The following is a 27,963-nucleotide window of genomic DNA, read 5'->3' on the forward strand; positions in this document are numbered from 1 at the left end:
AGATCTGGAGAGATTTGGATGGTGGAGAATGAGGGCAGTGGTGAAGTGTCCCTTGAGCTCTTTGAAAACATGATCCATGGCAGCCGACCAGGTTATCCATGAGGTAGGTAATTTGGTGAGGGTGGTGATAGAGCAACAACTCAGTTGTAGATTTAGATGAAACAGCAGTAGAAGTTGCAGAAGCCAAGAAGTGCTGGAGCTGTTTGAGGGAGCATGGTCGGGGCCATTCATTAAAGGCATGCACTTTCTCTGAGTCCATGGTTATACCTTGGGTTGAAAGGATGTAACCCAGAAAGCAAATGACTGAGGTGTGGAACTGGCATTTCTCCAAGTGCAGTACAGCTGGTTTTCAATGAGATGCTGAAGGACTGAATTGACATGGCAGACATGGTTTTGGGGCTCCATAGAGAAGATGAGGACATCATCAAGGTTGACAAACACATACCTGTGTAGTATGTTTCAGAGGATCTCACTGATGAAGGCTTGGAAAATGGTTTGACTGTTGGAAAGTCCAAAAGGCACCACCAGGTATTCATATTGGCCAGGAGGCGTTATGAATGCCACCTTCCACTCATCCCCCTGGCAGATGCGGATCGGGTTACATGTGCTTTGTAGATCCAGTCTGGTGAAGATCAGGGCTCCACGGAGAGCTGTGAATTTGCTATCCATTGGGAGAAGGCAGCGTTCTTAATGTGATTTTGTTGAGTCCTTAGTCATCGATGTAAGGACAAAGACCCCCATCTATCTTTTGGATAAAGAAGAATCCTGCACCGAATGGGGACTGGGATGGTCGAATTAAGCTGTGCTGTGGCACTTCAGTGATGTAGTCATTATTGGCTTGGGGCTCAAGAGGAGAGAGGAAGAACAGATGATCACATGGAAGGGTAGTGCCCATAAGGAGGTCGATCCAGCAGTCGTGTGGTCTGTGGGGTGGCAGAGTGCTGGCTTCCCTTTTACTGAAGGCAATGACTAAGTTGTGGTATTCCTGTGGGAGTTTGGTGAGGTCAAGAGTCTCTTTGGATTGCAGTATCAAGACAGAGTTGGCTAAGAGTGAGGAGCAGATGGTCAATGTTTTACTGCTGCTTCAGAATCATGTGGCTTCTTTTAGGTGATAATACTCTACTGGGTCAATCGTTGCTACACTCATCCAGTCAGAAAATGTAGAGAACATTTGACCCAAAAACACAGCAGTGGAGGAGATTCAGCAGTGGATGATATTTCACTAATAAACTGCAAAATAACAAGCCATGAGAGGCCACAAAACAAGAGAGCACAGATACTTAACATACAAGGCAACTGAAGGCTAGGAGCAACAGATTGAGGCTCGCTGGTTCATACAAGTAAACAAGTATGAGGTGTCATGTGTGAGGCCAAGCAGAGCTGCAGAACGGATGCTGTTAATGAGAGAGAGATAACGAGAGACAAAGGAGAGCCATTCAAAATGCTAATAAGAGAGAAGAGAGAGATAATGAGAGAGAGAGACACACATAACTCAGTATGCTGGCGTCTGCCACAGACAGTTTGCTCTGAACCTGAACTGTTCATTAACAATCCTGCTGAGGCAATAGGAAGTGTGAAGTTTGATGGACAGGTGATACCCCATCGGGGGTGGGGGATAAAATAGTGGGTTTGCTTAGGCACAGGACACACACCACGAGACCCTGGAAAGAGCATTGTGCCCCACAAGTTGGCAGGAGTTTGGAGCACCGATTCGCAGGAATCGGTCAGAGGCTCACAGGGTATAAAGGTATGACCAGTGGGAACCTGTTGTGTGTCCGCCCTTGCCTAAGTGCCGGGTTCACCACGGAAGAATAATCGTATCCAGAATGGAGGGGTCACATTCAGTGACCACAACAGGATCAGAAGGCCTCGAAAGGTTTGCCTGAAACCTCAGCTGTATCTCTCACTCTCTCTCTCTCTCTCTCTCCCCAATGGTACAACAGCCACTACTTCGAACTACACTAGACTGAACTGAACCCTGCTTCACCTTAAGACCAATTATTTTACCCCTAGACTGCAATAGAGCTTGGTTGATTCCTATTACCCTATTTCTGTGTATATGTGTGTATTATCATTGCTAACCTGTTACATTTATATCCTTGCAGTTAGTGTACTGTATTACTTATTTTTTTTTAAATAAAACTTTATTAGTTTCTAGTAATCACAGACTCCAACGAGTGTTCCATTTCTGCTGGTTTGACAACACAGTTACGGGATACGTAACAGAGGGAACAGGAACCGTGGACTGGAGCTGGGTTTAAGTGGGCTGCAGGTGATGAATTGGAAATGAGTGGCAGGTGACTTCAGTTAACTGGGTGGAGACTGGTAGATGCCTACCTATACAGGCCTAACAACACTGCAACATTGGATTCAAAAAAACACTTCCTTTAACCACCAGCTGGTCTCTATTGAGAGAATCAAATATAATTAATTTACTATGAGAAGGGAGCCTCAGTGAGTTCCATTACCCAGCAGCAGACAGCAAGTAGCAAGATGTTTGCAATCTCCCTGGTCTAGCCTAGTTTAGAAGAGTGAGGGGGGATCTCATTGAAACCTATTAAATACTGAAAGGTCTCAGTAGAGTGGATGTTTCCTATCGTGGATGAGACGAGGACCAGAGGGCACAGCCTCAGAATTGAAGGATGTCCCCATAGAACAGAGATGAGAAGGAATTTCTTTAGCCAGAGGGTAGTAGTGAAACTGTGGAATTTATTGCCACAGGTAGCAGTGGGGGCCAAGTCATTGGGTACATTTAGAGTAGAGCTTGATAGGTTCTTGATTTGTCAGGGTGTCAACGGTTATGGGGAGAAGCCATAGGAGTGGAGTTGAGAGGGATTATAAATCAACGATGATGGAATGGCAGAGCAGACTCGATGGGTTATATGGCTTAATTCTGCTCCTACATCTTATGGTAAAATAACAGTGCATGTGTTGCTTTTTCCTGATAGTCAGAGAACTAGCCGAACAGCACCATGGCCTGATCTGGTCCATTGCTCCTCTCCATGCTTGTTATGGCAGTTTTAGTGCATTGCATAAGGAACTGCTTACAAATACACCCAAACCAGAGAACAACCCATTTGTTCAGAAGCCTCACTGTTCTACCTTTCATAGAAGAAGGCCACTTGGTTAATAGAGTTTCTGCTAGTTTCAGAGCAACCCTGCTCACCATTTACTTCCCTGTAGGTTAGTCTCCCTCATGTGTACATTTCCTCCAATTTGTTTGTCCTACCACCCTCCAACAATTTACAGGGGCTAACTAAACTGCCAGTCTTTGGAGCGTGAGTGAAAACTGGGGCGCCATGTGAACACCACGCTGTCATAAAAAGAAAATTCAAATTCCGCACAGACAGCATCCTTGGGACAACTGGGATACTGTGCTTACTGTTATGGCAATTCCCATGGAATTTTAGTAACTTGAAATAACTGCTAAAGGCTGAATGTGACTGTGTTCTTATGACAGTAGATAGCGATCAAACAGCAATAAAATGTTAACGATCCCTTCAAAATGTCTGAGTGACCCTGCTTGCTGGTGAGTATATGTACAGTATATTCAGACTTTCGATGTCATGAAAAGGCATTAACCGAAACCTTCCATGCCTCTGGCTCCACATTCTGTGTTAATAAATTTCACAAACTTTGATAATAGGAAATATTGCTACATTTTACTGAGTGCTGCTGATTATAGTATTAGCTGTCTTTGGTAGACAGCCTCTACCATTTAAAGATGGCATTTTCCCCTCCTTCCCTTTTCTTCTATTCCCCACTCTGGCCCGTTGCCTCTTCTCACCTGCCTCTCACTCCTCCCCAGGCCCCCTCCTCCTTCCCTTTCTCTGATGGTTCACTCTGCTCTCCTATCAGATTCCTGCTTCTCCGGCCCTTTACCTTTCCCACCCACTTGGCTTCATCTATCACATTCTAGGTCTCCTCCTTCCCCTTTTTTATTCTGGCAGCTTTCTCCTTCCATTTCAGTCCTGGAGGAGGATCTTGGCCTGAAATGTTGACTGTTTATTCATTTCCATGGATGTTGCCTGACCTGCTGAGTTCCTCCAGCATTTTGTGTGTGATTCTTTGGATTTCCAGCATCTATAGATTTTCTTGTCTTTATCTCAGGACCCATATTTGCTGATACAAAGACAGAATATATACCAGCCACCTGTATTTTTCACATTTGTCAGGATAGCATTAGTGAGCCAGAAGTATACAATTGCTGCCCACCAATTAAAAGGAGGTAGTAAACCAATTAGATCCACAAATGTGCTACAATGCCAGGTATTTGGTCCAGAATGCTTCATCACTTGAAGGCTATAATGCACCAAAATGTGTTTGAGTCCTTGAGCTAGATATTCTTTGCAGAGAGACACTGAGCAGAGAGCAGCATCTTCTTCACAGCAAAGGTGAGACGGTTCTGGTCCGGTTCAACTACCCTTGTTTGATTTTAGGAATTAATCTTATGCTAGCAAAGTGTTTACCATGCACAGTAAAAGTGTTATCTCCATAGATACCCATAGCACTGCAACAATATAAATTTCAAATTACAATAAAAAGCACTTTTTCTTTGATTTTGTGAAAAATCATTGAGATATCTTCATATGTTGACACATGACTCTGTGGCAGGATTCAGCTCAAACCGTGCCATCAAGTTTGCAGGCAGTGGTTGGCCTCATCAACAACAATGATAAGTCGGAGTACAGAGAGGAAGTGGAGCAGCTGGTGGACTGGTGTGAGAACAACAACCTAGGTCTGAGAGTGAAGTAGACCAAGGAAATGATTGTGGGCTTTAGGAAGGTGCAGATGAAGCATCCCCCTCTGTGCATACATGGCTCCTTTATAGAGAGAGTTAAGTGCACCAAGCTCCTGGAAGTTGAATAAGAAGAAGCAGTAATGCCTCCACTTCCTGAAGAGATTGAGGCAAACAAGGCTATTTCTCTGCCACCTCAGCTGAATTTTACAGGAGCACCACTGACAGTGACAAGCTGCACCTCCATCTGGTACGAGAGCAGCAGAGCATCGGACCGGAATCCCTACAAAAGACTCTCAGAACAGCCAAATGAATCATAGGCATCTCCCCACCATCCATCTGGGGCATTTATCAGGAGCACTGTGTAGGCAGGGCCTTTAGTATTATTAAGGATCCCACCCATCCATTTAGCATCCTCTTTGACTTTCTACCATCAGGCAGGAGACTCCGATGCACAAAGACAAGAACGGTCAGAATGGGAAACAGCTTCTTCCCTCAGGCCATCAGGATTCTGAACTTCCAGCCAAATCATATTCAAAGTGTCTCTGCATAATTTGTTCTGTACTCAACAATGTTTAATTTATGCTCTTTACTTTGTTTATCTAAGCTTATTTCATTTGTAGATTTAATTCTTACTTTCCTAAGTTATTGTGTATTATGTGTACTACTGTGCTTTCCTCCCTGGTCTAGAGAAACATTGTCTCGTCTGACGGTACACATGTATATAGTTAAATAACAATAAACTTGACTAGGATTTATTGATAAATTGGACACTGATTTTAACGCAATAAACTGCTGGAACTCTCCTCTTGCTTGTTTTGGCAGGAAGTCTATAACCAACCTTACTGTGAGGCAGAATAATTACTGTTACCTCTTGGCAAAACCCTAGATAAATGCACCAAATGGACAAATAGGTTTGTCACTGACTGAAGTGTTAATTAGCTCAGGACTTGTGGATCCTACAGAGACAAAATAGCTTTGAGAAAGTAAATCACTAAAATGTTGATAAATTAATCTTCACTAATATGCCATTTCAATTGTACATTATATAAATTACATAAAATGAATTGAGAGACGTATCGCCTCGGACATAATGATTCACTGACCTTTCGCATGCAGTGCCTTCCATTTCTCACGGTTTTGTTGTAATATTTCATTCCAGCTACTTTTAAAGTTCTTCAAATCCACAGTAAGCAGGGAAGAGTTTATTGAGGAACATCCTTCAGCCCCTGTATGCTTCAGCTTTGAATGTTTCACATCAGTAGGTGGAATACTATTCAGACTGGAGACAAGGAAAATAAATAGATTCACAGTAAAACAGCAGAAACAAGTAAACACAGTGGCTCAGACACTGATAGGGAGATGGGATGGGCTATGTTGTGCTTAGTCATTAAATGGTTCAAGAACCCATAAAGCTGAGGGGCATAGAGATCCTACCAAATAAACAATATAATTAGTGGGCAGAATGAAACAGCAGCACACATCCTTGCATTTTTGAGGTTGGAGAGGGCCATGATGCATGCTGATGTATAAAGTGCCTCCCAAAGCAGATAGCTTTTGGCTCCTGCGACCTTTTGAGATGATCAGCTTAGACTCCTGCTCCTCCTACTTACCAAAAGCCCAAAAAATTATAAAATACTTTCAATTTCCTATCTAGACAATCAAATTTACATTTCAAGGAGCGGAATAAATTCAGACAGAGGTCACATTGTTATTGCTGGAACCTAATCTGCTTATTTACACAGGACTGTACTGGTGGCCATCTACAGCTAAACTTGGGAGCCAGTCAGATCAAGGTGGGGGAGGTCTGAGAATGACTGGGAGCCCTATACTTCATCTTTATCGTTTCCCATCTCTGTCATTGGTCAGTCTCCATCAACTTCTCCCTGGAAGAGCTGGATCAGGACAGGGCTATCAGCTGCCAATTATCCCTTCAGCAGTCATTTCGGAGAGTGATGGGAATTAGAAAATTAAAAACAAGAGAAACCACATCACCATAAATGAAAATGAGTTACAGTCAGGGAGATGAGGTGTCTTGATCTCAAACACCAACCTGCAACGTCGAAATCCACAAGCACCAGGGCGGGATGCTTCATCAATAAGAGGAGTTACAATCTTTTCAGATATATCAGTCAGAACCGAAAATGTTGGCTCCACAATAAAATCAATGAAGCCTAAAAAAAAAGTTATGGCAATTATCTTACAATGAACAAATGTTGCAATGCTAACAACCCTTCTATTAGCCGTATATACAAAAATGTACTGCTGCAGATGCTGTAAGCAATGGAGGCGTCCATAAATATTGGTTAAAACTTATGACCCTGTATTTTACAAGCTCCTACCTGAATGGCTGAAAACTTTAGGAAGATTCCCCACAGCAAAGCCTTTCATATCATTCGGGCACAACAGGAAATAAGAGCATGTTGAAAGGCAAATGTTTACACCTCCGTTAGATATACAAAACTTTGATGGCTGGCAAAGGCCAGGTCCACTGGAAGTGTCACAATCATACACTTAGACATTCCTTCACACAATTTCATTAAAAACATGACATGCAGTTGAAAACTGGACTGAGAGAAGAACAATGTGATTGCATATCACCAACCAGAGTCTAGAAATTGCATTACTATCTTACTGCCCTTTAACAACATAAAAGGTCAGAATCAGAATCAGGTTTATAATCACTGGCATGTGTCATGAAATGTGTTAACTGAGCAGCAGCAGTTCAATGCAATACATAATTTCGAAGAAAATTAAATAAATTACAATATATGTGTATCAAATAGATTAAAAATTATGAAAAAAAGAATATATATAAAAAATGTGAGGTCGTGTTCATGGGTTCAAAGTCCATTTAGGAATCGGATGGCAGAGGGAAAGAAGCTGTTCCTGAATCACTGAGTGTTACAGATGTCACCAATGTTTTTTGCGTAAGGAGCATTTTCCTTTGTGAGATTCAGAGAAGAACACCATTGTGTAAAATAGTGCTGAAACTGACTTTGATAATTTCATGGTGACTTTCGTCACTGCCTGCAAGCACTCAGGCACACCGGGTGTAATCCTGAAAGCCGGTACTTCCTTTACTACTTGGGCAGGGTAGTGGCACAGCTGTCAAGCTACTGCCTCTCAGCGCTGAAGTCCAGAGTTCAATCCTGACCCCAGGTGTGTCTCTGTATAACTTGCACATTCTCCCCAGGTGCTCTGGGTCTCCTCCCACATCCCAGAGATGTGCAGGTTAACTAGCCACTGCAATTTTCCCCATAACGTGTAGGTGAGTGATGGAATCTGTGGGAAAGTGATGAGTGTGAAAAGAATAAAAGAACGGAATTAATGCAGTAGTGTAGATGGCTCATCCTCAGCAGGCCTATTTCTCTGCTGTATATCTCAATATATCAATGTAAGCAACGCTCTTTCAATGGGAGTGGGGAGATGCATCTCTACCAAAGGAGGGGTAAGGTCCACTAGCCTACAGGTCACCCTGGGCAAGTTTTAGCACCTGCTTAGCCTCCTGATCAGGGGCGGGTGGAGCCATAGGAGTAGAAAGTGGACGGTCGTTTGTGCAACTAGTGCACATCACCACTCCTGGTTACCCGACTGATGACGCCATGCAGGCAATCTCTGAAGAGTACTGATAACGACTGGGGTCACCCATCTTGAAAAGACACTGCCCAGAAAAAGGTAATGGCAAGCCACTTCTGTAGAAAAATTTGCCAAGAACAATCATGGTCATGGGAAGACCATAATTACCTATATCATGCAACACGGCACATAACGAACAATAGCGTTCAACTACTGAATGATGTTTCTACTGAATGAATGTATGCTCCAATGAACAGAGGAGTGTTGGGGATGGGAGAGTGTATCAATGGGAAATCAGACAGGCCTGGACATGATGATGAAGAACAGTATCTAGGAGAATTGTTCTTTGTGCATGAACTTGATATCTTCTAGCATTGTGTGTAGGTACTGTTTGAATTTGCAACTGGGCAAACATTGTGAATGTTGTTGCGGAGACAATGGAATACTTCACAGGGAAATCTGACAATGCCATTCAAGGCATCTTTCAGTTGAGGTCTGAGCTGTTAAATAGGACTTCAAGAAAGTGTTAGTATGACACAAAGTGTTTTTTCCCCCCACCAATTTAACTGCAAAAACCCAATTTCTAATATTTAGAAGACAATTCAAATATTTCTGTCATGTCCAAAAACTTGAAAACTAAGAACTTTCTAAAACCATCAAATATATTTTAAACAGCTCCAAATACTATAAAATACATTTAAGCATCTCAAATTCTAAATTAACAAGCCATTAGAGATGTTATTAAATGTTCTTGGAAAATTTTAATAAGGACTTTTAAATAACCTACTTGAAGGTCTATCTAAATGACCAAACCCTTACCTGATATTTTTAAATGCCAATTCCCTTTCATTCAGATCATTGAGAGAACACAGTGAGCAACCTCAAACCTGGCATAAAATTATGTGGTAGGTTCTTATTATAAAATTTGAGTAACTAATTCAAAGTTCAAAGTAAATTGATTTTCAAAGTACGTATATGTCACCAATTTTTTGCAGGCATTCACAATAGTACAAGGAAATACAAAAGAATCAATGAAAAGCTACACACAAACACTGACAAATAAACCAATGTGCAAAAGACAAACTGTGCAAATACTAAACACGATTAATAATAATAGTCCAAGTTGCCACTGCCTAAGCAAACTCTATGATGAGTCTATAGTTTCAAAATGCACCCTGTTGGCTCATGGTGAATTGCTGTTAGCAAAGTTAGCATTTCTGTAATTGTACACGCCTGCATGAGTATCATTACTCTACATAATCCAGGGCGATATTTTTTTTTTCCAATGAGAAACATCAAATAATTAATTCACTAGACAATTATCATTAATCAGATGATCTCAGTTAGTTGTTGCCTGGATTATAGACACAAGCCCAGTGAGTAAATGGCAATAACACAATGTGATATCTCAATTCGTGTAATTAATTCTCAGTCTTTTTCCTTATTCACATGTTAGTAAATGACTGGACTATTAGAAGCTTCTGCAGCAGTCTCAAAACCTCCTGAAGTCTTTTTTTATGATTAACAGAGGAAGTGATTCCATTTTTTCCAGTAATTACACTTAGTTTGATAAAGCTGTGAAATATTCTGTACCGTTCACTAGTGTTGAATTAGGAACAGCTTGCAGCATTAGTAGCGGGAGGCAAACAACTAACTAGTAGTAACTAACTAAGAACTAACTAAGTGTCCAAATTGGTCAGCAAGCTGTTCCCCTATTCTGCAGACCTTTGGAAACTTTGCTGTTGTCAGACCAGTGGGACCCACCAAATAAAACTGTGTTCTGGTATGCACTGCAATACACACAAAATGCTGGAGGAACTCAGCTGGTCAGGCAGAATCTAAAACATGAATAAACAGTCAGCACTCTGGGCCGTGACCCTTCTTCAGGACTGCAAAGGAAGGGGGAAGTTACCAGAATAAAATACAATGGTGGGGGGGGGGCAGAAGGAGGCTAACTGGAAGGTGATAGGTGAAGACAGGTGGGTGGGAAAGGTCAGGCGCTGGAGGAGGAGGAATCTGATATGACAGGAGAGTGGACCATAGGAAAAAGGGGAGGAGGAGGGGATAGGAGGTGAGAAGAGGTAAAAGGTTAATGTGGGAAATAGAGGAAGAGACAGGGGGAAGGGGAAATCAATATTCATGCCATCAGGTTAGAGGCTACCCAGACAAAATATGAGATGTTGCTCCTCCACCCTGAGGGCAGCCTCATCTTGTCACAAGAGGAGGCCATAGGCTGACATGTTGGAACAGGAATGGGAATCAGAATTAAAATGCTTGGCCACTGGGAAGTTCTGCTTGAGGGGGATGGAGTGGTGGTGCTCAGTGAAGCAATAATGGTCTGTGTGTACGATTGAATTAGGGAACATAGAATAAGAGAGTTTCATTTGGGCGCCAGCTGTTAGATTGGATCTCAGGCTACACCAACTGGCTTTGACTTACTTGGTTTATGTCTTTTTAAGCACCACTGTAACATATACTGCCTTTCATCCTGTATTCAGGGATGTTGAAAAGTAATGACCGGAGCCACTGTAATGTCTTGCCTTGCTTCCTTTAACAGCCTGGGATATATTTCATCTGGTTCTGGTAATTTATTATTCTCAAATATGCTAACACCTTTAATATTTTTCTTTTTTGATATACTCAAACAATATATTGCATGCTAACTCAACACTCTCATTGTTTTCCACCCCATTTCTCCACACTGCCTCCCCATCTCATTCAAGAACACGTGCAACTTTTTTGGCCCCTAATATTTTTTCTTCTTAATCTTTTCTATAATCTATACTCTAATCTGCTTTGATTTTGCATCGCCTTTCTCTCTTACTTGCACACCTGCTCTTTAACAATTTTTACCAGGTTGCTGTATAGCAACTCCTCAGTTCAGGAACATTCAAGCTTCAAATACTCACCCTAATGCTGCTAAATCTTTTGATGCTAGATTTCAGTTCATGAAGTTATTGTTTACTATTAGAAATGGTACACCATTTACTGTAGAGAATTACACTGTTTAAAAATGCCCATTATACAATTTGCCAAATGTTTTTGACTTAAACCATTTCACCTGATGCAATGTTTTCTAGGACCCTAACCCCTTACTAAATCAAGCAATGGGCCATTCAGTTCACCGTAAATAATCTCTCAATCTTCCCTTTTGTCTGCATGAGTACATGATGAAGGCCTGAGGAACATTTCAATTTGTAGATGAGGGATCTTGACTACATGTGGTACAATGTCAAAGGTAATAGAAGTACTACTGGAAGAAGAGGGCACCAGCAAACAACATGACCAAGGGCGACATCCTTCAGACAGTTGACGAAACTACTTCCACTTCTTTTACATCTTTTTCTTTCAAATTTGGTTCTACTACTGTTGGAGACTGTGATCTACAGTTGGGATGGTGTGTTTTTGTGCCTGTTGAGTGATCTAGCATTTTGCTGTCTCCAAGGGGTTTCTGTGAAGCGCGCGGCGTCAAGGCCAGGAAGCCAGGAGTCAGGGCACAAGCTCACGATCCACTCCATTTCTTGCCAAAATTGCCGATTAAAGCGCCGAGGAAGATTGAAGATTGACAGCATCAGGGTGAGCAGGTGTTCAGTGCCCTCTACCATCTTCTCTCTCTCTCCCTCTTCCTGCCCCCCTGCCCCATGTTCCCGGAGGAGAGTCCCTGTATTCGAATGGTCTCTCTTTCCCACGATGGTGTCAGAGGATGGTGCTGGAGTTCTGGAACTTGGGCAAGATTTAATCGATATGGTTTGTGGATTGACTCTGTGTTTCTGCTTTCTGATCACTCCTTTTTTTGTTGCTATTTTGGGCAACTTAGAATCAGGGTCACTGCAAATAATGAACACTGAGGTGAATTGAACATGCCTGGACTCTTTCTTCGATTTTGTGTTTTAAATTCTGTGCTTTTCGCTCTTTTCTTTTGTTGTCCTTTGCATGATTTATTTTTTTGGCTCGGGGGCTGTTCCATGTTTTTACTTTGTTTCGTGGTTGTCGTGGGGAAGACGAATCTCAGGGTTGTATACTGCATAAATACTTTGATAATAAATGCACTTGGAAGCTTTGCAGCTCTAGCACTGTGATTTCAATCCAGACCTCCGGTGCTATTTGAGTAGAGTTCAGAATCAGGTTTATTGTCACTGACATATGACGTGAAATTCGTTGTTTTGTGGCAGCACTACATACAAAATAACTATACGTTATAGTAAGAAATACATTAAAAATAAATGAGTAGTGCAAAAAGAGAGCAGAACAGTGAGGCTGAGCGTTAATGGGCTTATGGACCGTTCAGAATCTGATGGTGGGGAGGAAGAATCTGATCCTAAAACAATGAGTGTGCATCTTTAGCCTCCTCTACCTCCTCCCCAGCGGTGGTAATAAGACGGCGGCATGTCCTGGATGGTGAGGCTCCTTAATGGTGGATGCCTCCTTCTTGAAGATGCCATCGATAGTGGGTGGCTAGTGCCCACGATGGAGCTGGCTGACCCGCCATGGGCACTAACCAGCTAGCTTGCTGTGTTTCTCCGTGATCACAGATGTTTTCTCCAGGTTCTCCAGTTTCATCTCATGTCCCAAAGGCCAGTGGGTTTGTAGGTTAACTAACCACTGTGCATCGTCCATAGTGAATAGATGAGTGGTAGAATCTGGTGAGGAATTGGTGGGACTATGAGGAAAATGGGATTAGTGTAAAATGGGTGCATTTGGCAAAGGGATTGGTTTTATACTCTGAATCAATGGAGCTTGTAGAGTGGTAGCCTGAGAGATAAGACCACTAACTGCAGTGGCTTATCACTCCACTAAAGCACAAAGGCTCCAAGTAGCCTTCATCTGTGTTTCAAAGAGGCAGATGCTGCTCCACAGGTCTTTACATGTGCCATTCCACCATAAAGTGCCAATGGCAGCTAGCACAGGCTACACGTATACCAGGAGGGAAATACACTTAGCTGCAGAAAAGTTCTTGTGAGAAGTTAGAGACATCCCACACTTCTTGTCATCTAGACAGGACTCTGTGCCAATCATTTTCATGTGGCCCACATCAATCTCCCCAGTATTCTTTGTTTCCTTCCCCAATCCTCTTACCAGAAGTGATCTACAGTACAAACTTAGCTCTCTGAAAGGCTGGCACATGGCTTTCCAATCTTTCTGGCCTCCTTGCAATCTGTAGAGTTGGGTGTCTCTTCAACTGAAACTCAAGCTTCTAATGTGGTCTCTTGAATCCTTGTGGTACCAATAGCTGAGTTTGTGCTGACCGTTGTCAGACACAAGGAGTCATTGTGTTTCACCTCCTTTGACCAGAATCTCCTGTTTGGTGAGGGAGTGGAGGCTGGTAATAGATAGCAGCAGAAATTGTGAAATTAAGAACAAGAGCATGACAATGATGTGCTTCGGAAGTCTGTGGAGGACATGTGGATGATCTCTAGCAGAACATTCATTGCAGTGGGGCAAGGGGGCCAGTTAAAGGTCCAGTAGATACTATGCCCATGACATTCTCTGTTGCAAAGGGGTTATAACCAGTGTCACCCCAGCGTCAGTGCCGCAACTAAATCCCTGCTGCAACTAAAGGTATCATTGTCATAAGAGTTACGCAGTAACTCAGTTACGCAGTATGGGTGGCTGTCACAATTCAGCTGCAACGGGCTGTGTGATAAGTGTGTGCTTTCAATTCTATGAATTGATCAGAGCTCTAACTCAGTTAGGAGAGTGAAGAAATGGCTGTCACAGTGGCATTGATGTTCATGCACATGGGGTGAAAATCTAGGTGTGTGAATGGCACAATGGAGACTGCTTAAAGTCTGTGTTTGTGAACTACAGTTCTAAACACTAGAGTGAAGTTATGGACTTTCATCCTGCATTGTGGCAAGTCAAACTGGATAGTTTCATGTTTTACCACTCTGTTGCCAACGCCTCCACCTTGGTTCGGGGTTCCTGCTGATGAGACAATGTTTCCTTCTCTCAATCACAGAAGTGTGAAGGTCATGTCCATAAAGCAAGGATAGCGCGTGGGTTTTACATTTCCTTCCTTGAACAGTTTCCCTTGCAGCCAATTCAACTGAGGCCCCACCAACGCACTTGGTAATACTGTAGGGTGATTGAGGTATACATTTTAAGGGCTGCAGCTCAGATATACAGCGTGTTAATGGAGGAATGCTGGGTGTTTGCTGCACAGCGCTGCCAGACATCATTAAAAGGGAAAGGTATATTTGGGCACTAATTCTACACATAAACGGTTTTTAAATGATGTGGTCCCATTTCACATCCAATGTGCTGTATAGCATGAACTGATGCACCCCAACTGGAGTGCAGTCTCTCATTCCTGTTGAGGTTCATCCAGGTTCTCATGATATTTAGGGAGAGGTTGAACAGGTTAGGATTTCATTCCCTGGAGCATATGAAAATGAGCTGAGATTTGATAGAGGTATGCAAACTTATGAGGGCTATAGATAGGGTAAATGCAAGCGTGCCTTTTCCACTGAGGTTGAGTGAGAATAGAGCTAGAGGTCATAGGTTAAGGGTGAGAGGTGAAATATTAAAGGGGAACCTGTGGGGAAACTTCTTCACTCAGAGAGTGGTGCACTTGTGGAATGAGCTGCCAGTGGAAGTGTTGGATGTGGGATCGATTGCAACATTTAAGAAGTTTGGTTAAGTACATGGATGGGAAGATATGGAGGGCTATTGTCCAGGTGTAGGCAACAGGGACTAGGCAGAGTAACAGTTCCACATAGACTAGATGGGCTGAAGGGCCTGTTTCAATGCTGTGGTGCTCTATGACTATATGAAACACAAACAGCAAATTCTGGAATCTGGAGCAACAAACAATCTGCTGGAGGAACTCAGTTTTCTGAGCAGCATCTACAGTAGGAAAGCATTTCACACACTGGCATCCCCCTCCCCCATCTAGTTTTGATTCCATCTGCCATTCAAGTCTCCCCTAATGGTTCTTATTATCTCTTTCCTTACTTATCAGATTCTAGCACCAGTAGCCCTTTCATGTTCCTGCTTATCACTCTCCTAGCTGTCCCCACCTTCATGTCCCTACCTCTAGCTGGTCCCACCTGCCTCTTTTTATAGTCTGCCTCTATGTATCATCTGTTCTCACTTACCCTTCCACCACATCTTCATTGTTCAATCTGCCCACCATCTTCCACCCCTCCGCAGTCCACCAGATGTCTCTCCCTCTCTCTCCCTTCCCCCCCCCACACAAAGTTTAATCAACGCAGTTTGTGTATTCAACTCTATAGTTTATGTTATGCTGTGTTTCTGGTTTCTGGTTGCTCTTTTATTATGTTGCTATTTTGTGTGACTTTGATCGGGGCAGACTGGTTCTGTGGATCAAACCAGCAACACAGCGCTAGATTGAACTGAGCTGAAACTGAACATTCCTGGGGTCTTTTGTTGACTTTGTGGTTTAATGTTTTATATTCTGTGTTCATCACTTGTTTTCTTTTGCCTTTTGCATGATTGGGGGTTTGAAGTTTTTGTTTTTCTTTGAACATGTTCCATGGTTTTCTTTGTTTCATGGCTCTCTGAGGGAAGACAAGCTCAGAGTTGTATTATTGCACGCATACTTTGATAATAAATGTACTTTGAATCTTTTTATCACCACACCCCTCTCCTCTTCATACTAAAGAGCTCCCCTCTTCACTCTTGAACCCCATGGAAGCTTTTCACCTAAAATGTCAACAATTCTTTCCCTCACGGATAGAACTCCTCCAGCACATTGTTGTTCGAAGTCCTTGGAACTCCACATCCAACTACACCCACTGGACCTTCACCAATAAGACTGCACCAGTACAACAAGAGACATTCCACCACATTTCAAGTCCATTTGGAGGTGTCCATGAAATGGTCTCCAGGTCCTGAAAATGAATGTTAAGAAATCAGATTCTGTGCTGTGTGTCCATGGCCTCACTTCTAGTTCCAATTGGAGGGCAGAAATGAATTTGGCTGTGTCATAATTGTCTACGCATTGAAAAAGGGAAAGGTATATTTGGGCACTAATAATTTACACCTGAGAATGTATAATAAGGGTGTGGAATGGTTGCATTTTTATTAAAAATATCATTAGCTCTGTCTGCAGCTGCTGTATTTCTTTATGTAAGTGCCAGGAAGTTTGGGATTTTCACAAATACAGAATCCAAATCAGAATCAGGTTTATTATCACTGGCATGTGTGTGGAATCTGTAGTTCTGTGTCAGCAGTATAGTGCAATAGATAAAATATACTACAAATCACAAAAAGAAGTGTCTGTGTATATTTAAAAATCTGTTAGTGCAAAAATAGTGAAGCAGTGTTCACGAGTTCATGCACCATTCAGAAATCTGACGGCAGTGGGAAGAAGCTGTTCCTAAAATCTTGAGTGTGTGTTTTAGAACATGCAGGTACAAGTGCAGAAGTGCCATATCTCCTGACAAGTGAATTTTTGAGAACTACATTCTAACATTGGATTTGACATGGAATCCAGTAGGATTTGGTGGAGGTAGATAGTTAACGTGGTACTATTTCTAGATATAATAAAATTGGTGTTAATTTAAGGTTTTTTGTTTATTTCTATTTTTAAATACAGTATTTTAAACTAATCTTCAGATTTGTTCTAATGTGGATTATCATGAATATTTAAGACCATCAGATATAGCAGCAGAATGAGGCCATTTGACCCAGTGAGTCCGCTCTGTCTCTTCATCATGGCTGATCCAATTCTCTCTCAGCTCCAATCTCCTGCCTTCTCACCACGTCCCTTCATGCCCTGACTAATTGAGAATCTATCAATTTCTGCGTTAAATACACCCAATAACTTGGCCTCTACAGCTGCCTAAGGCAGCAAATTCCACAGATTCACCATACTCTGGCTAAAGAAATTCCTCGTCATCTCCGTTCTAAATGGATGTTCTTCTATTCTGAGGCTGTATCCTCTGGTTTTAGACTCTCCCACCAATGTCAGAAACATTCACTGTGTTTGACAGCTGCTAACTCAAGAGGCGCAGCATACTATCAAGTTTATCACAGATGTGCCTTGGTTGTGGATGGCTCTACTCACTTCAACGTCCCACCCACAAAAGAACTTGGAACATATTACACAGGTACAGGAATACACCCTTTGGCCCACAATGTTGTGGGAGAAAAATACCGCTGTCTACTCTATCTGTCCCTCTCATAATCTGATAAAACTTCCATCAGGTTTCCACTCAGCCTCTGCTGTTTCAGAAAGAAAAAAAAAACAAGTTTGTCCAACTTCTCCGTATAGAAAATGTCCTCTAATCCAGCAGCATCCTGGTAATTCCCCCCTCCCAAACCCTCCATATCTTGGAGATCTACTCATGTATAGAAAACCAAGCTGGTGTGCAGGGCATTCTCACTGAGGGCCTGGCCAACTTCAGTCAAACGGTTCCTACTAAAGAATGTGAATAAGCTAAGTTTAAACTTAGTCTGGAAAACAGTGGCAAGTGTATCACAGAAATACTTCCGAGTGGAACAATTTTGAGGCACTCTGTGAATCCTCATCCTCGAAAATGAATGGGCAAAAAATATGTGCAGGATTCCCATAACGTTCCTTCATTGCCAATTCTCAGCACTGGAAATAAATTGGATGATATTTACAGTTGTGTGCCATTAACTCCACAGATCTTTTGTTCACTTGTCACAAAGCAATAGGTCTTACTTCTCAACTTCACAAACATATTTAACAGCAGTGAAGCAGATGCAAGATGATCCCACTGCATTTACCAATGTAAAGAAAATATAAGTTCCAAACAAATTCTACAAAAATTCCTACAATGGCTGAGTGAAACAGTGAGCATTTAAAGAATTTCTGTCCAGTAAAGTCTTAATACAGGTCGCCAACCACAAATGTACATATTAAATCTGATTTTTGTGGATTTTTCCATTGCTACTCTAGATGCCTTTGAAACAACCAGTTTCACCTTTCAGAGTACTGTGAGGAGAATATGAGCTGTTTATAGGTCCATTCTCTGGAGCTGGGAGACTTAAATCAACATACCAATTCCATATTCAGCTGTCGATTGTGCACCTGATCCTTGGGGACCGCACAATCATTTAGGCACTGCACTGGTGGAGAAAGCAAATGTTAGCAGACTAAGCAACACACATCAAAGTTGCTGGTGAACGCAGCAGGCCAGGCAGCATCTCTAGGAAGAGGTACAGTCAACGTTTCGGGCCGAGACTAAGTTATGTTATAAATTATTGGCAATATTTTAGACCTTGAAGAAGCTGCTCCATACACTGTAATTAGCCCATAACTTGTTGGATGACCCCTCTGCCGTACAAAAACACCACTGAACTTGAGAGTCTTACCTATTTGGGACTGGGCCACCATGGTTGAATTACGATCGCAGAGTGGAGAAAACGGAAGTCCCAATTCAGCCTCTTTGTCACCCTGGATATGACAAAAAAAATACAATCAAGAAATGATGGTCTGTAATGTAAATGCAAAATTAAACTCTGGAATCACCCCTACTCCAGAAATATTGTTCATATTTTATTTTAGAAATACAGCACAGCATCTGGCCCTTTCGGCCCAATGAGCCTTTGCTTCCCAATAACGTCCATGTGACTAATTAACCCTGGAACCCGTACATCTTCGGAATGTGGGAGGAAGCCAGAACTGTCATAGGAAACTCACCAGGTCATGGGGAGAAGGTACAGCAGCGGGAAATGAACCCAGGACGCTGGCATTGTGATAATGGCACGCTAACCACTGCACTACTGTGCCATACAATTGCAAAGTTTCAACGTCTCATTTTTCAATTTCTATGAAAAAAAGTTTCGGTTCAAGGAAAAAAAAAATCAGTAAGTTATCATAGGAGTGTCTCTATGTGACTTTTGCACCAATCTGTGGGATACTGAGATGTGCACAGTGCCATTCCATGAGAGCATTATATTCATGGCCTGCCGCTCTACCAGTGATGTTCAATCATATGTTCACTAGATGATCAACCATGATCTCAGAATGGCGGTGCAGGCTCCAGGGGCCGAGTGGTCTACTTCTGCACCTATTATCTATTGTCTACCAGCAGCAGCACATGCACCCACACAGCAGCAGACCAGACTTGACTCAAGTCACTGAGAACAAGTCCAGGACTGTGTGTGTGCCGTGCGGTGAGGTGGCAGCAAGTTATAGTAGCTCCGTGTGTTTGTTTGTCTTAACGTTATATACCATGTTCCTTTCATTTATTTTTGTACTGGCTAGCAATACTGTGAAATAACAATGGACATTAATCTGTTTAAGGACGTTTTCATCATCCTTCTGGTTCTTGGGATACTTTATTCAATCTTGTATTTTGATTACAATAGTGGAAAACTGGCTCTGTTACAGGAGTCAAACTGGACAAACCGGAGGCAAAGGACCCTGTGGAAAATCCTGGCAATTCTGGACAACATATCTCACCCTCTGCATGCCACATTGGCTGAACAGAGAAGCACTTTTATTAACAGACTAAGGCAACTGTGCTGCTCCAAAGAGCACTATATGAGGTCATTCTTACCCTCAGCCACTAGGCTCTAGAATGAATCAACCTATAGCTGAGAAAGTGATGACCCCCCCTCCCCCCTTCTGTTAGACTGTTTGGGATCATTTTTTTTTATTTTTTCTTACTTCTCTTCTAATATTTGTATATCTGTGCAGTTGTTATGCTCTGTGACATCGTAATTTCCTTAGGGATCAATAAAGTATCTGCAGTATTTATCTACCTAGATAGATAAGCTCACATTCATGGGCCCACAGGACCCCGATGCCACCTCCAGCTGTTACTAGCACCTTCCCATGATTAACCTGCTAACTCAGTTATTAACACAGCACTTACCCCTAGAAGTTGATTGCTAGTTCAACTCACACCCTTAAATTTAATTAAACATCCAGTCTCCAAAATGTATTTCTTGCTGAAATCTTGCTTCAACTGCCAAAAACCTCCCCAATCAGCTGACTTTATCCATCGCCCCTGATCTTACTAGCCCCTCAAGTTCCTGACCAATGCCATGACTACCGTGCTCCTCCTCTATGGCTACCAGTCATAACCTACACGCTTTTCTTTGTGCATAGACCATACAGGCCTGACACATGCTCCATGGTACCTTGGCCTTCGCACTCTGCATCGTTCTGCAGAAGGGTTAATATTGACGGAACACACCATGCTGCACTATTTAAAGCACTGAGATGGCGTACTGGCATAACTCATGGAACTGCTGTCTCACATCACCAGGGAGGCAGATTCAGTCTTGACCCCAGGTGTGGTCTGCGTGGAGTTTGCACATTGTCCCTCTGACTGTATGGAGGGAGTTCAACTGGCGGCAGTGTTCAAAGACATCTTCAGTCTCTCACTGCTGCAGTTGTAGGTTCCCACTAGCTTCAAAAGGGCAACAATTGTACCAGTGCCCATAAAGGGCAGGCCTCAACTACTATCACCCAGCAGCACACATCTACTGTGATGAAGTGCATTGAGAGGTTGCTCATGGTCAGAATTAACTCCTGCCCACTGCAATTTGCCTACCACCACAACAGGTCTAGAGTGGATCCAATTGCACTGCTCAGTACTCAGCCTTGGATTACGTGGACAATAGTTATACCTACGTCAGACTGCCGTTTAATAACTACAGAGTTCATTACAATCATACTTACAATCAACAAGCTCCAAAACCTGGGCTTCTGCAACTTCCTTGACTTCCTCACCAGGAGACCACAGTCTATACGAATCAGAAATAAAACCTCCTCCTCACTGACAATCAACACTGGCGCACCTCAGGGATGCGTGCTTAGCCCGCTGCTCTATTCTCTCTACACCCACGACAGTGCGGCTAGGTACGGTTCAAAAGCAGTTTATAAATCTGCCAATGACACACCAGTTTTCATCAAGGGATCAGCAGTGGAAAAGGTGAGCAGTTTCAAGTTCCTAGGCGTCCACATCTCTGAACATCTATCCTAGGCCCAACATATTGATGCAGTTGCAAAGAAGACACAATAATGGCTATATTTCATTAGGTTTTTGAGGAGATTTGGTATGTTACCAATGATACTTGCAAATTTCTACGGATGTACTGTGGAGAGCATTCTGTCTGGCCGTATAGTTATACCTGGTGTGGTGGGTGGGCACTGCACGGGATTGAAATAAGCTGCAGCAAGTTGTAAACTCAGCCAGCTCCTTGAAGAGCGCCTGCATTAAGGACTCCTTCAAAAGGTGATACTTCAAAAAGGTGGCATCCATCACCCAGGAATGCCCTCTTCTCATTGCTACCATCAAGAAGGAGAGCCTGAAGACTCACACTCAGTGTTTTAGGACCAGCTTCTTCCTCTCCACTATCAGATTCCTGAATGGACAATGAATCCATGAGCACTACCTCAATATTTTCCCTCTCTTTTTGCACAACTTAATATTTATATATATACTTTTTGTAATTTATAGTGTTTTATTATGTATTGCAATGTGCTGCCAAACAACAATTTTCATGACATATGCCAGTGATATTAAACCTGATTCTGATTCAAGTACCAAAGGTTTTCAAAGCCTTTGTTCACCCTCTAACTATGCAGAGTATATATTTCATATGGATCATTTGGTACCAGAATCCCGTATCAGAGTCATTAAATATGGCCACTATTTAAAAACAATAATTGTCCTTTGGGGGATCCATGCATATGTCAAAATCACACCCAAGGACATTCAAATCAAAGAACAACAGTACATTAGAGTAACCTCAGCTGAATTAGTACCTGTCTGAAGAACTCCTCCAACAAAGCCATTGTCCAGCGATAATGCATGTCCCAAGTTTTAGCAGGATGGCTAATGTCAGCTGTGTGCAGCAAAAGTGACAGGGCCTTTGGTTTATCAATCCTGCAAAATCAACATGATGCCAAGAGTTATAGGCTGCAGAAGGCTGCCAAGTCACCAATTAAAGAATACAAGTTATGTAAATTGTGATGAATTTTAGATTGATGATGAGAACACAAATCATGGATTCAATGAGTGGAAAATCAATCCAATTCTGGTCAAAGGTACAGAAGTAAATAATAACATTAATCTATTGTCTGTATCTTTCCTGTTAAATATTAAAAAAATGCATGTTTCTTTGCATATAAGATGTTTCTTTTGCACTTTAGTTATAATACCCTTGATTCAACTCTGATGGTGAATACAAGTAACCAAAGATATTACTTGAGTTGTGCTCATTCACTGTTTAAACTGCAAAAATCTGCAAGTAGACGATGACTTCCATCCTTCCACTCCAGCGTGTGATCTTGATCTTCAAATAACCTTGATCTCAGTTGATCAAAAGCTGAGTTGGTGGATTTCATCATAAATATCTGCTTTAGCTAAGAGGTTGCTCCTGAGATATGGGAAATGGCCTATGTTCTTCAAGGTTTTGCTGGGAACCTTCATTGTTGGATGGCAGTGTGGTACAGGTTGATAGATGACTCTGGTCTTGTGGGCACTAAATGTAAGGCCCATTTTTCTATAAGCTTTTGCGAAAATGTGAGAGGCAGCATGAAAGTGAGCCTGTGTGTGTATACATTCAACATGTGGTCTGCAAACTGTAGCTCAACCACTGAGGTTTAGGCCACCTTTGTCCAGGAGTCCAGTCACCACAGAGGGAATGCTGAATGTTTGTTGAAGGAGAAATTGCAACAATAAAGATGAACTGGAGGTAAAAGACATGACCTAGTTTGACACAGTCTTCACAGTGAATGATTCATCTGTAGGGCCAGGTTTAAGTAAAATACAGAATGAATTAGACAGGGATCAGTCCAGCAGTCATTGGTTGTTGTCATGGTGCAGATTACCAGAGTCATGTGGCTCTGCTCACACATTAGTGTTTATGTGATTAGGTGCTGCCTGGTATGTGCACTCTTGTTCACTCATCCACACACATGTGGGTTCAAGTATGGCAGCACTTGCCACTCCTTCCTCCTGGCATCTCACCACCTTCCTGCACACGTGCCCAGCTCTGCTAAGGTTGCCAACCCCAGCATCCAGACACATGTCAATCCCTGGTTCCTCCTCCATACATTATCCCTTTCCCGACTCCCAACTCTGAACGCACATCTAACCATATCCTCAACCTTTATCTGTCTGCACACTTAACCTCATCTCTGACCCCAATTTGATAGCACCCACAACTACATTCCCAGTTCTTGGTTCTGGCTGCACACCCAAGGATATCACCCACTCTTGCTGCACAACTAACCATATTCTCCAGTTCCCAGCTCTGGCTGTTTGACAAACTGTGTTCCTAGTCCCTGACTCCAGCTCTAGTCAAAAAACTAACCATTCCAGGGCCCAACTCCATCGTTGCATCTAACTGCATTCCTGTCCCCTTGTTCCATCTGCACTCCTGTGCCCAGCTCCTACCTTAGACCTAAATACCAAATGCACTGGCTACACCAGCAATGAGTGGAATAAAGTTTGCAAAGTAAATTTTTCTTCCTATGTTAAATCTTGTAAGTTTAAAGCAGAAATCAATAATAGTTGCAGAAAAAGAACCATCCAGGTCAATTTCACTTCCAAACCATTCTATTCAAAAGGTTCAAAGGAACACCTAAACAAGTCTGATGCATTTTGGAAACAACTCCTGTGGACCAATGAAGTTAAACTAGAACTTTTTGGCTGCAATAAGCAAAGGTATGTTTGGAGAAAAAAGGTTGCAGAATTTCATGAAAAGAACCCCTCTCCAACTGTTAAGCACGAGGGTGGATCGATCATGCTTTGGGCTTGTGTTGCAGCCAGTAGCACGGGGAACATTTACTGATAGAGGGAAGAATGAATTCAATTAAATACCAGCAAATTCTAGAAGCAAACTTCACACCGTCTGTAAAAAAGCCAAACGTGAAAAGACGATGGCGTCTACAACAGGATTATGAACCTAAACACGCCTCAAAATCCACAATAGACTATCTCAAGAGGCGCAAGCTGAAGGTTTTGCCATGGCCCTCACAGTCCCCTGACCTAAATGTCATCGAGAATCTGTGGATAGACTTCAAAAGAACAATGCATGCAAGACAGCCCAAGAATCTCACAGAACTAGAAGCCTTTTGCAAGGAAGAATGGGTGAAAATCCCACAAACAAGAATTGAAAGACTCTTAGCTGGCTACAAAAAGCGTTTACAAGCTGTGCTACTTGCCAAAGGGGGTGTTACTAAGTACTGCCATACAGTGCCCAAACTTTTGCTTCAGGCCCTTATCCCTTTTTGTTATTTTGAAACTGTAAAAGATGGAAATAAGAATGTTTTCTTGCTTGAAATATTAAAGAAATGTGTCATCTTTAACTTTAGGCCTTCTGGAAATTAGTTCATCTTTTACTCGCTTAGCTATTCACAGTAACAGAAATTTTGACCAGGGGTGCCCAAAGTTTTGCACACTACTGTACACTTAAGGCAGAGGTTGATAGATTCTGGATTGGTCAGGGCATGAACGAATATGGGGAGAAGGTAGGAGATTGGGGCCAAGAGGAAAATTGGATTGGCCATGATGAAATGAGGGAGCAGGCTCAATGGGCCAAATGGCTTAATTCTGCTCCTATATCTTATGGTCTTTGGTTCCTTAAGGTTGTTATGGGCGGGGTGGTAATGGGGACAAGCTCATTAAATTATGTTACATATTATTTTTTATTTATATAGTATATATATTGGTGAGCATTGGGCCCACAGACAAGGAAGCTCGTTGAACTCAACAACCGCTTTTTTATTATAAACACAAACAGACAGGCACCATGACTGGGAGAGTGAACTCAACCAGTCTCTCCAGATGGGGGAGGTGACCATCACACACCCCGGTTACAATCAGGGTGACCCACAAATATACAAGCGAATAACTGTATAATCCAAGCTAAAATGTAGCAATAAATGAACAGGAACTCCCACCATAATCCCACAGAAGCATTTTAACACAAGAACAATAAACAATACTGGTCATTAGAAACGCAGTGGTAGGCTGTCGACCACGACCCCTCCCCTCAGGGCGTCACACTACCCCCACACAAGGGGTCACCTATACCTGGCAACCCCAGAGTCCACAACAAAGTCCTAAAGTTCCGGTGGGTGTCGACACTGCCGCCTGTTTGTGTGAGGCAAGAGGCAGGACACCCAGTATCACTTCCTTCCTTCAACCTCGCCGGGTTAGTGGTGGCCAAGGGCTGACACAGTACCAGTCGGTCCCAGTACAGCACGATGGCCTTCCGCCGCTCAGGCAACAGCACCCGATATACCACATCGGAGATGCGGTCGAACACCTCTCCCAGCCCCTTCCAGTGGCTTCCAAGCCTGAGGGTTAGTCCCTTCTTCCGGGAGGGGCAGTAGACCCATGCTGGAACTCCCACCATGAACTGCTGCACTGGCACTCTAGACCAGCGGCCCAGCCCCTTCTGGAAGTGTCGCAACGTCCTGCCTGTACCCAGGCCAGTAGAAGTGTTCATGCAGCCTGCCCCAGCGTCTTTGTGACCCCGAAATGGCCGGGCCCCACCAGCCCGTCCACCGACAGCAGCACCGTGGCGCGGAGCCCCCGGGGGACCAGCTGCAGGAGATGTCGGTCACCATCGGACAACTGCCACCACCTGAACAGCAACCCGTCGGGGACTTCCAGCGTTCCCCACTGCGAGTACAGGGCTTTGGTCTCTGGGTCCAGGGCAGAGACCTCTGCCCACTCCGGCCGTCGTCCCACACTCAGCCGGGCCAACATCGGATCGCTCACCTGTTTGCTGTGCACTGCTGGTCCGTGATGGGGAGGTCGTCACCGGCGTCACCGTCGCTTGCTCCTGGTTCAGCGGTGTTGCGTTGGGCCGCTACCGGGTGTACTGCACTGTCCCGGGCTGCTGTGAAACCGGTGTGGTTACTGCTCCCACTGGGACCGCTTCCCGGAGCTGCCCTGCCGAAGAGCCACGGCTTCAGCACCGAGGGACAGTGTTTTCCCCGACACATCCACACGGGCCTCTAGTGGGACAGCAGGTCCAGGCCGATGATTCAGGACTCTCGGATGTCGGCGAGTCACACCTCGTGTCCACTGCGATGCACAACCTCCTCTTCCCTCGCATCGCCGCACAGTCACGGACCGCTGCCGTTGTCCACCGAGGCGGGGATGGCTGGTCCGTGCTGGGGAGAACACCGGGACAGATGGTAGTGATGGTTGACCCCGTGTCCATTAACATACGGCACCTGATGCCCTCCAGCATGCAGGCATCAACGTGTAAGCCTTGCTCTTCGCCCAAACGGCCCGCCCGGAGGGGTTCTGCTGCTCCTGGGCTGTGGCGTGGTGCCGGGGTGGGGTCGTCCCGGACCAAATGACCTGCCTCACCGCACCGGTAGCAGAGATCGTTTAATGGCCCGCGGCGCTAGTCGGACTTGCCTCACGGGCTCCTCCTCGTCACTTTCCTCCTCAGCCTCGGTGACACAAGCCTGGGCTCGCTGGTGGGGGGGCGACGCTGAAACACCTTGAGAGGCTAAAATTGCTTCTGCCCTCCCTCTCCGCCTCGTCCAGCGATGATGGCGACGTCAGCCGAACATGCTGCCGAAGGCGCTTTGGTGTCAGCGCCTTTACAAAGGCGTGGAGGGAAAGTTCTTCCTGGGCCGCAGGAGGGAACTGGGGCCGGGGTGGCCATGCCGAGCACGGTGGCAGAGATCAGCTGCTTCTGCCCCCGGACTTCCTCCCATACGGCGCCGTCTGCTCCACAGTTCTTCCCTCATTGCTTCCGCCAACGGCCTCTGCTCGAAACGCCGCTCCAGCGCCACTACGAGGGCCCTGTAGTCACACAGCTCCGCCGGCGTTAGGTCGAGGAGGGCCCGCAGGGCATCTTGTTCCAGTGCCGGGGCAAGGTGCACCGCTGTCTCGGTGGGACTCCACCCGTTGTGCCATGTGGCAAGTTTGACTTCCGCCGGGTGAGGTTCCGCTCTGTCCCCCAGGTTGAGGAGCCTGGGTACACTCACTCCGTCGGGGCTCCCTGGGAAGGCACAATGCTCGGTTCCCAGGACCTCCCTCCGGATCTCGTCTGCTTGAGCCCTGCCCATGGGTGCAGGGGGGAGGCAGACTGCTTGGACCCTCGTCTTATTCCCCGGGGTTAAAACACTCTGTCTGACGTTGTAGCTGTTCAATCTCCTGCATTCCATTCCTGACACCAATGTGGCGAGCATTTGGTCCATAATGACAGACGAGGAAGCTCGTTGAACTCAGCAACCGTTTCGTTGTGATAAACACAAACAGACTGGGCACCATGACTGGGAGAGTGAACCCAACCAGTCTCTCCAGATGGGGGAGGTGACCATCATACACCCCGGTTACAGTCAGGGTGACCCACAAATATACAAACGATAACTGTATAACCCAAGTTAATGCGTAACAATAAATGAAGTGGAACTCCCCCCCCCGCCAATAATCGACCACGCCCCCCCAGTGTTGCACTATATATATAAAATATTAAATACTTCCAATGGCGTGCGCCTCATATAGCTTCTGACAACCAAATCCAGCTGCTGGCCTTCATGTGTGGCTTAGCTACTGAGCCTGACAGAAACGTTTCTACAGATAGGAGAAGGAGCAAAGGTGGGTTACTGGGTCCTTAAATCATCACTTAAGGCAGTTGTGGTTGGCAGCTCATCTAAGACAAGGAAAACTCTGATCTTAAACTTCCACTGACTTGCGGCTATACCCACTCATGGGGAA

At 44.1% G+C, this 27,963-nt stretch overlaps 1 protein-coding gene across 4 annotated transcripts in view; it reads right to left on the reverse strand.

The window, feature by feature from the left end:
* The window catches only part of LOC140200264 (dual specificity calcium/calmodulin-dependent 3',5'-cyclic nucleotide phosphodiesterase 1A-like), a 293,234-nt gene that overhangs the window by 66,543 nt on the left and 198,728 nt on the right, over positions 1-27,963 (reverse strand). For all 4 annotated transcript variants that reach the window (XM_072263358.1, XM_072263348.1, XM_072263338.1 and 1 more), the window contains exons 11-14: positions 22,032-22,152; positions 18,623-18,704; positions 6,792-6,912; positions 5,845-6,020 (exon numbers count right to left, since the gene is read on the reverse strand). In XM_072263358.1, the coding sequence (XP_072119459.1) occupies positions 5,845-6,020; positions 6,792-6,912; positions 18,623-18,704; positions 22,032-22,152 (500 nt within the window). The remainder of the gene's footprint in view (positions 1-5,844; positions 6,021-6,791; positions 6,913-18,622; positions 18,705-22,031; positions 22,153-27,963) is intronic.

Source organism: Mobula birostris, chromosome 1, assembly GCF_030028105.1.
Source record: "Mobula birostris isolate sMobBir1 chromosome 1, sMobBir1.hap1, whole genome shotgun sequence".
Taxonomy (NCBI): Eukaryota; Metazoa; Chordata; class Chondrichthyes; order Myliobatiformes; family Myliobatidae; genus Mobula; species Mobula birostris.